We start from the raw sequence: 8539 nt of genomic DNA, 5'->3' as shown, positions 1-8539 counted from the left end.
GACTCATCAGAGTAGAAGAAAAGCTCAGTGAACCAAAATATGAAAACTGAAAACCCAGTCCAGAGCATTCAGAAGCTCAGACTGGAAAAAAGGTTCACCTTATAACAGGACAGTGACCCTAAACACACAGCAAGAGTGGCTTATAGACAACACTGTGAATGTCCTTGAGTGGCCCAGCCACAGCCTGGGATTGAACTCAATCAAATATTCCTGGAGAAACCTGAAAATGTGTGTCCACCCCCATCAATCCTGACAGAGCTTGAGAGGTGAAGAGATGAGGAGAAGGATGGCAGATAATTGCCAAATGCAGATGTGCAAAGCTTGCCGCATCACACCCCAAAAGATCTGAGGCTGTAAAGGTGCTTCAGCTAAATACTGAGTTAAGTGTTTGAATACTTATGCAATGTACTTTTATTTTATTTCATTTTTTATAAAGTTGTGACAGTTCTGTTTTTGCTTTGCCATCATGGTGAATGGAGTGTAGATTGATGTGGAAAAAAGTAATTTAAAGCAGTTTAACATAAAGCTACAACATAATAAAACATTAAAAAAATGAAGGGGTTTGAATACTTTTGCAAGGCACTGTATATATATCTATGTATTTATATATATATATATATAAAATCTAGAACTGTTCATATGATTCACTACCAAAAGAAAAACTAACAAGATTTGAGCTTCTCTGTTTATTGCAGTTGTTTGTGAAATGCCATGCTTTGCATTATACTTAATTTCTCCATTATTCAATAGCAGGTTTTCAATCACTACAATTTATAGTGATTCGTAAACTGTGCCATAAAATTAGATGAATAAACACTTTGCACTTTCTTGGTGGTCAAGGACTTCATAACCACACAATAGTGGTTTATCAATACAAACGGACTTACAAAACAACATTTTATAAATTTTAAACACATTATAGATTTTATTTCCCTTTATTATTTATTGTATTGTGCAAACTTCTCTTAATTAAAAATACGTTATTTTGTATATTCAAAAAATATTAACATTCATATGATCTACAATAGAAAAAGCATTAGACTCATAATTAGACAGTGTTTTTGCCAATTATGGCCACAGTGGTTCGTACAAAAATGACAGAACATTCAAAAATCAGGTCTGAATTGTAATTTTGCTCTGCATTCATTTGTGAAATGTTTAAATTAATACTTCTCTAGTATGCACAAATTTCAATAATATTAAAAGGCCATTATGGACAATAAACTGGAATGTTTTGGAGCCACTGTGTCCACCTTATGGGTTGGGCACTTCTTCTAAATGGAAAGTTGAGAATGATTAACTTTGGAGTCAACTATTAATCTTAGTATGCCTACCTCTAACACTCTAAGCTGGGTTTATTTCCTTAAGATGACAGCGCTAGAGCTCAGTAATAGACTAGTTTGACCATAAACATCTAGTTTGGTACTAACTTTCTCACAAAGGCATAAAAGCAGATGGTGACACCAAAGGCTTGGACAAATACAGTAGACTGCTTAAGGCCACAGAGGTGCATTGTGCTCGAGTCCAACAGTGTACTTCAGCTGTGGTGAAAGTCCTCAAGGTTGTTGTGCAATCACGCTTTTCCCATAGCCTGCTGGTTTCCTGGGATTTTCCTGGCCAGGAAGGCATGAACGTGAGGCCATATCTTGTTGGTTTCAGTTCCTGAGAAGGTCTCCAACACTCCTTTACTCCTGTTCAAGTACAAAGAGAGAGAATATCATATGCAATGACCTAAACACATCATTATTCATATTAAATGACATCATCAGTCCAGCTTACAGGAATCATTCTACCTCATCATCATCATCCCAAAATCTAAAATAAAAGAAACGTTTTATTTTTTATAAAATAAAACACTGGCATGTACTTTACCATGCAAATCACTCAAGAGAGTTGTCATGACAATAATATATTAGCATTGTTCTTTTGTCCTTTTTAGAGCTCAGCAGCCTCACTTTCATTGTATGGAAAAGAGCAGCATTAACGTTCTGCTAAATATCTTCTTTTTGCTTCCACATAAGAAATCAATTCTTTCAGATCTAGAATCATATGAGTGTGAACATGAGTGAACTATTCCTTTAATAATCCCCTAAACATTTTCTTATGCATGTGTTATTGAATTCTTTCATTCAACATAAATCATAAAGAAAACACATGTGTGTGAAGTGCTGTGGCTCCTGTACAGTACCTGTAATACTCTAGAACTGGTTGTGTCTGTCTCTCATAGTCCTTGAGTCTCCTGGACACAGTTTCAGGACTGTCATCGTCTCTCTGGACCAGCGGTTCTCCTGTGACATCATCAAGACCCTGTGCACAAATGTACATGACATCACCGCAGGCCTCCACCACAAAGAGCACACTTTTAAATGTGCCATAATCACCCAAATAAAGCTACCGTATCTCAAGAATTCATGTACTGAAAGTGTCAACAGTCTTTGGCAGTCACTGATAAGTTCCAGAGCTGAACGGAGGTGACCTTCAGGGACACAGTTTTGTGTTGATATAAGCTTGAGCTGTATTTGAGCCAAACTGACAAACACGGTTTCACACTGGGCTTGTGCTGTATTAGTTTATCACATGCTGTCTTAAAGAAATGATTGCAAAGAGGACCAAAATGTTAAAAAGTAGGAAAGAGTTTTGTGTCACAAAAACCAAACTCACTGGTTTGTGGCAGTAGACAAAAGTCAATTTCTGTAACATCTTGGATATAAACAGCTATTCTTTGTTCAGTTTTACTTTCTAAACTATCTTTTAAAGTACAGCAAAAACTATTTAAGCAACATTTTTCTGGCCTCGTGACTCTTTTTCCATGACTTCCTCCACCTGCTCCAGTTTTATTGCATGGATGAGAGCAAAGTTCCTTGAATAAATTCCTAAGTAAACAGAAGTGTTCATATCTGTCTTGAGTGCCAGGTTGTGAAACAGCATGACCTACTTTCACCACAGGAACACTTTGGACTCCTTACAAGTTTAACACACAGATTTTACATAGGGTTCAATGCTTAGTTTGTACTTTTTACAGCTCTAATGATTATTATTATTTAATACTTTTATTTTATTATACAGCATTTAAAGAAAGACTATTTGTGTATCTGTGTGTGTGTGTTCACTTTAACCATATTTTAAAGACAAGTAATAATGTAATTACATATAAAGATGTACTTAAGTTCATTTTAAGTTAAGTCCATACTTTTAAAGTATATTATTTGCATAACAAGTGCTCTTTTTAAAAGAAGTGTCCTACTTTTTCACATTATTTAGGCATTCTGGGTGAATTAACTCCATTTCAGCACAAAAACCAATTACTAATAACAATCCAGTTTAACCAGGTCACAGTTAATGTTAGTCTATTAAGAAAAAACACACCTCTTTTATGCTTTATTCATAAAACTCAACACTATTTACCTGATGCTATGAACACTTCACTATTATTGCTTGCAGAAAATATGCATTTTGAATTTCGGTTACAAAATCTGTTTTCATGGAGAATGGATGTTCACACCATTTGTTGCAGTGTAGTTTGGCGTTTTCGTATGAACAGGAGTGTTCGACTTCCTGTTTCTATTGTTGAATTATCTAGTTTCCTGAAGTGATGTTAAACGTGATTGAGGAAATGATCTGGAATATAAAAGGATCAGAGGACTCACTGGCTTCTTAGGCGGGTTGAAGTCTATATTATAGACCCTGCCGCTGGGAAGGTGCACCCAGCGAGAGGTCAGACGCTCGCGGATCGTCTGGGAAGGCACGTCCAGGTTTATAACAGAGTCCACATCATACACGCTGTCCAGGGCATCGGCCTGAGCCACAGTACGAGGAAACCCTGTCGGGACAATATGAAGGAGACCATGATTAAACTGCACAATTCATCAGTAACATGACTCAGGCGAGCGGGGTGAGAGTTACCGTCCAGAAGCCAGCTGGTCTGCTCCAGACCCCTCAGACTGGACAGGACGAGACGAGAGATGACATCATCGGGAACCAGCTGACCCTGATCGATACACGACTTCATCAGGAGACCCAAATCTGCACATAAGGTGCATAAGAGCTCATCAGTTGTTTAGTAAGCACAGAAGAAACTCAAGACATTAACATAGTAAAAACAATTATTTGAATTGTTTTAATAATGTATTTATTATTAATACATTTTATTTATTAACATTAAAGTACAATTAATTTATTAATTAATAATAAAATATTTACAGGGATATGATGCATCCGCCAATCATCAAAAAAAATTAAATGTGTTGGTGTTAATTTTATTATTTGAAATACCGCTAAATGATTTAACAATGAAAATTTAATTAAATTCACTGTTTCAGATATGAAGGCTGTCGGGTTTAACATCCTTGGCTTAAGAATCATATGAAAATGATGTGTGACCACTACAATGAGCTTGTAGTAACAGATATATGAACTTCAGGTGGCTCTACACATTGTAATAACTTTTTAATAATCGTCCTGTGACCCACTGTTACACTTCTTCTGATAAGTGCTAAATATTTTACCTTTAATACCTTTATTCGGGTGTTGAAACTTCAGCCTTGCCATCAAAGGAATTTCTTACATAATATATTGCATAAAATATAATTACATAAACAATTACATTATTAAAATAAACAAGTTATTTTAAATTCTAATATTTTTTCACAATAATACTGTTTTACTATATTTAAAAATGATTTTAAAAAGTCTTACCGACCCAAATGTTCAAGTAGTAGTTAAGTTTTTCTACCATAATATTTCTTTTTTTTTTTTTTGCGTAAATAGTTCTGCGATGGACAATATAATTTTTTAAAGTACAGATAATTAATGTATCCCAATTAATAGGAGCTCGAAAAATCTGCATGCATACAAATTATTCAAAACTACTTTTGGATTAAGCAGTTCTTGAAACATAAAATCTTCAAAACATCTTCTTACACAGAAGTCCTGCGGGTTTTCACGACATGAAGGCAACTAAACGCTTGACATTTTGGGGTGAACTGTCCCTTTAAGGTCTTACTTTAAGTTATAACTGTACAGTATATGGTGCATGAAACTCACATTTAAATATTTCTCTCATGCTAAATTCATATGTGGTCTATATGATTCTATATGTTGGTCATATGCTGTATCTGGGCTGTGGTAGGTAGAACTGCACACCAGAAAACTGATGATGCTACATACATCACCCACTGTCTCACACACACACACACACACACACACACACACACACACATCTGGCATCCATTTGTGCTTACTGCTACAAGAACGTTATTTAAAGAGCACAGAAGAACACAGTACAAACACTTGAATTGTGGAGCAAATCTGAATGCACTGCAGGCTTGGGCTTCATTCAGTTGTAAATCATTTGTAGTAAACAGTCTTAGACATGTTTAGTGTGCAAGGCACATTCTTTGAAGAAAGACATCGCCTTTAAAAGCTACAGTACAAATATTTGAAGATACCAGACAGTCTACGCATTAAAAAGAGAGTAACAGCACAAGCAGAAACCCCGAGCTCGACGTTAATGGTTTCTCCAGACAGCACTAGAAGAAGAGCGAGCTCGATGTCACACAACAAGGCGGGCGTGGAAAAATGTATCAGCGGAACTGTTTCATCGTTAACTCTTTCGTGCATTTCAGCTCAAAAATAAAACTAAATGTGCAAAAGGCGGTGTGTGTAAACCTAGCGACCCGTCTAACTCTTTCCAAACGCGGTTATCTTTGGGCATCGCACGCGAGAGCTCATCTGAAAAGCGCGATGTTTCAAAACTGCTGTCTAGATAGGCGAGGTAGCGCGCGACGTTTTGAGACACGACCGAAGTTAAGACCCAGTTCTGCTGATAAGTAACCTGTAATTATAGACAATACCCTGTTTTCAGGCATAAAACCGAAGCTTAAGTTTTGCAGCCTTTTTTATTTATTTATCAAAGCTATTAAGTAAGCTGAAGTGCGCTCGCGGCGAACGGAAAAAGCTTAGGTTATTTAATCGTTTGTGTGAATAATATTACCTGAGATGGTGTGAGAGGACAGAGCTGGGGCTGTCTTACCTGTCTTGGCCTCGATGTTGGCCCGCAGCATGTCTCCACTGGAGAGATGCTTCAGGGCGAAGCTCTGCGCTATCCGGCTGGACACGGTCCCCTTGCCTGAGCCCGGGGCCCCCATGATCACCGCGCGGAACACAGTCTGCAGACCCATGCTCCTGCTTCTCCCAAACTGCGTCCTTCAGTGTGGAGTCAAATTAATATCTCTTCTTCACAGCTGCAGTCCTGTGTAGTCTAGATTGTGCAGACTGACTGTAGGGATGTGGAGTCCTCTCTGGAGTCAAAACGACAAATACGCAACTCCAGTTTTATTCCCAGATTAAGCCCGTCCTTTTCTTACGCACGCGCCTCACATTACAGGAAGTGTTTTAAAGCTCAAGTGGGCGTGTGAGAACACTTACAGTAGTGCGCACTACAATATTGGTAACACTTTAGAATAAGGTTCCATTAGTTAATGTTAATTAATGTTAATTACATTAGGAACAATACATGAATTACTACATTTATTAATCTTTGTTAATGTTAGTTAATGAAAATACAGTTATTCATTGTTAGTTGATGCTAATTCAAAGTGCATTAACTAATGTTAGCAAGCACAACTTTTGAATTTAATAATGCATGCATAATGCATAATGAATCCATAATGCATAATGAAATTAACATTAACTGCTGTAGAAGGATTGTTCTTGCTTGAGGTTTTCAACTTTTGAAGTTCCTAGGGACCCGTATCTAGACCCGAAGACCCCCAAAAACTAGATTTTCTGCTTAAAGTATAACTTTAATTGAAAACACTGACATTATTTTACAATGCTTGCAATAGTTAACTGTTACTTTAATTTTATTTAATACATTTTTAGAGCATTTGGGCCCTTAAGTTTTAGAAAATAAATAATAGCCTTATTAAAAAAAAATGTGTTTTTAAAATGTAGTAGATAATTTATTCAATAATAATTTAATAAAATATTTCTAGAGTTCATATTAACAGAGTTATTAGTGAAACTAAAACTATGAAATACATTTTTTATTTAGCTGAATAAAAAATTAACTGCAATAAAGCTGACATTTTTAGAAAATAAAAATAATTTGATCATTTATTCTAATTTATTTTTAAATACGATAATTAGATAATAAAATAGAATCATATTACAATATAAAATAATATTAAATTAATATAAAAAAATTACATTTACATTTTATTTATTTGAATTGACATTCATTGAAATAAAGCTGAAATAAAATCAAATATGAAAAACATTGGAAAATTAGAAATGTCACCTTGGCAGCTAACTGAAAACAAAAATAATAATAAGTTGAAGCATTAAAATTAAAATTATAGTAAGATTTAAAACGAACAAAAACTAATACAAATGACAAAAGCATATAACAAAATTACAAACAAAAATGAAAACTGAAAATATAAAAATAAAATGTACAATTTTATTTAATATATCAATAAAACTAAAATAACAGTTTATATCGCATAAGTAAATGAAAACGTGCTTAGGCCATATGTGTATTGGATCTACTTGTAAATACTGTTTCTTGTTATTATTACTTTATTGAAATGAATAAGTGAACCTAATGTGAAAAACAGAACTGCACAGAATGCTGCTCAGTTATTATGTAATGTGGTTATTATGTAACATGTAGGTTGGTACAAATAGGTCTGTTCTTATAGGCTTTGGAGATGGAAACGTTATCTCAGCTTGATTAAATCAGCACCAAACAGTGGGCTGCTGAGTCTCATCTGAGTGATCTGACTGACATTCTTCATGTTCCCGTCCCATTCACACCTCTGCTCTTGACAGGAGGGGGTCTTTAGTAAGATAAAGGAGATAAGAATGAAGATTCATTCTCTCCCGAAGATCTCTAGAACAATAGCTCCTTCAACACAATGAGACAAAGACAGGATTGGGATGTAGATGTTAATGATCAGTGGTTTTTAAGGATGTAGGACAATGATGTGCTTAATATATAAGGTGTGATTTACACTTTCAGTTTGAATTTAGAGTTTGTATTTATTAAATAAGTTATAGGTTATCACTTCGCGTTTGAGTATGCTGTGGAAATTGCGCCACCTTGTGACCAAAACAGCACAGTAAACATTAACTCTTTCAGACGATAAAGAGGCTACAGTGTAAACAGTACTCTGTAAAATCATTTAATATTACATATTACAGAATCTCAGTTATGATTTGGTTGACCTAAATTATTGTAAATGGTATATAGAATATTTTACATCAGTGTTTTATAATATAATATATTATAATTTTCAGGTATTTTATAACATATATAATATATATTATGTGGAGAATACAAATGAATAGCATATATATGTTTGTATTTATGTTTGTCTTCGCCTAAATGCTTAAATGTATACTCATAATAACATATGTTCATTATAAAATTATTACATTTAAATGATTTTAATCATTTATTATCATTTAAACATCAATTAGCCTATATTATAACAGGCCTACAACAGTTTTTTTTTCTGTGTTTAGTTCGTTTTAG

The 8539-nt window shown here is 34.7% G+C and overlaps 1 protein-coding gene across 1 annotated transcript; it reads right to left on the bottom strand.

Annotated features, from left to right (window-relative positions):
* Positions 1 to 671: 671 nt before the first annotated feature.
* Positions 672 to 6355, bottom strand: ak3 (adenylate kinase 3). Its single transcript, XM_042732237.1, has 5 exons — positions 6032 to 6355; positions 3904 to 4023; positions 3648 to 3820; positions 2189 to 2307; positions 672 to 1691 (listed from the first exon to the last, which is right to left on the bottom strand). Exons 1-5 carry the CDS (start codon positions 6177 to 6179, stop codon positions 1574 to 1576), a joined length of 678 nt encoding a protein of 225 aa, XP_042588171.1. The 5' UTR covers positions 6180 to 6355; the 3' UTR covers positions 672 to 1573.
* Positions 6356 to 8539: the final 2184 nt, after the last annotated feature.

This window comes from Cyprinus carpio, chromosome B10 (genome assembly GCF_018340385.1).
Source record: "Cyprinus carpio isolate SPL01 chromosome B10, ASM1834038v1, whole genome shotgun sequence".
NCBI classification, from domain to species: Eukaryota; Metazoa; Chordata; class Actinopteri; order Cypriniformes; family Cyprinidae; genus Cyprinus; species Cyprinus carpio.
The sequence above is the reverse complement of the archived record's forward strand: the minus strand, read 5'-3'. Positions and strand labels throughout refer to the sequence as shown.

Bases quoted from the DNA above. Each gene is read 5' to 3' on its own strand.
- ak3 (XM_042732237.1), bottom strand. From the start codon at position 6,179: ATGGGTCTGCAGACTGTGTTCCGCGCGGTGATCATGGGGGCCCCGGGC. The intron at 2,308-3,647 runs GTGAGTCCTCTG...ATTTGTGCACAG, and splicing joins TCAACCCGCCTAAGAAGCCA to GGTCTTGATGATGTCACAGG. The intron at 1,692-2,188 runs GTACTGTACAGG...GTACTTGAACAG, and splicing joins CCAGTTCTAGAGTATTACAG to GAGTAAAGGAGTGTTGGAGA.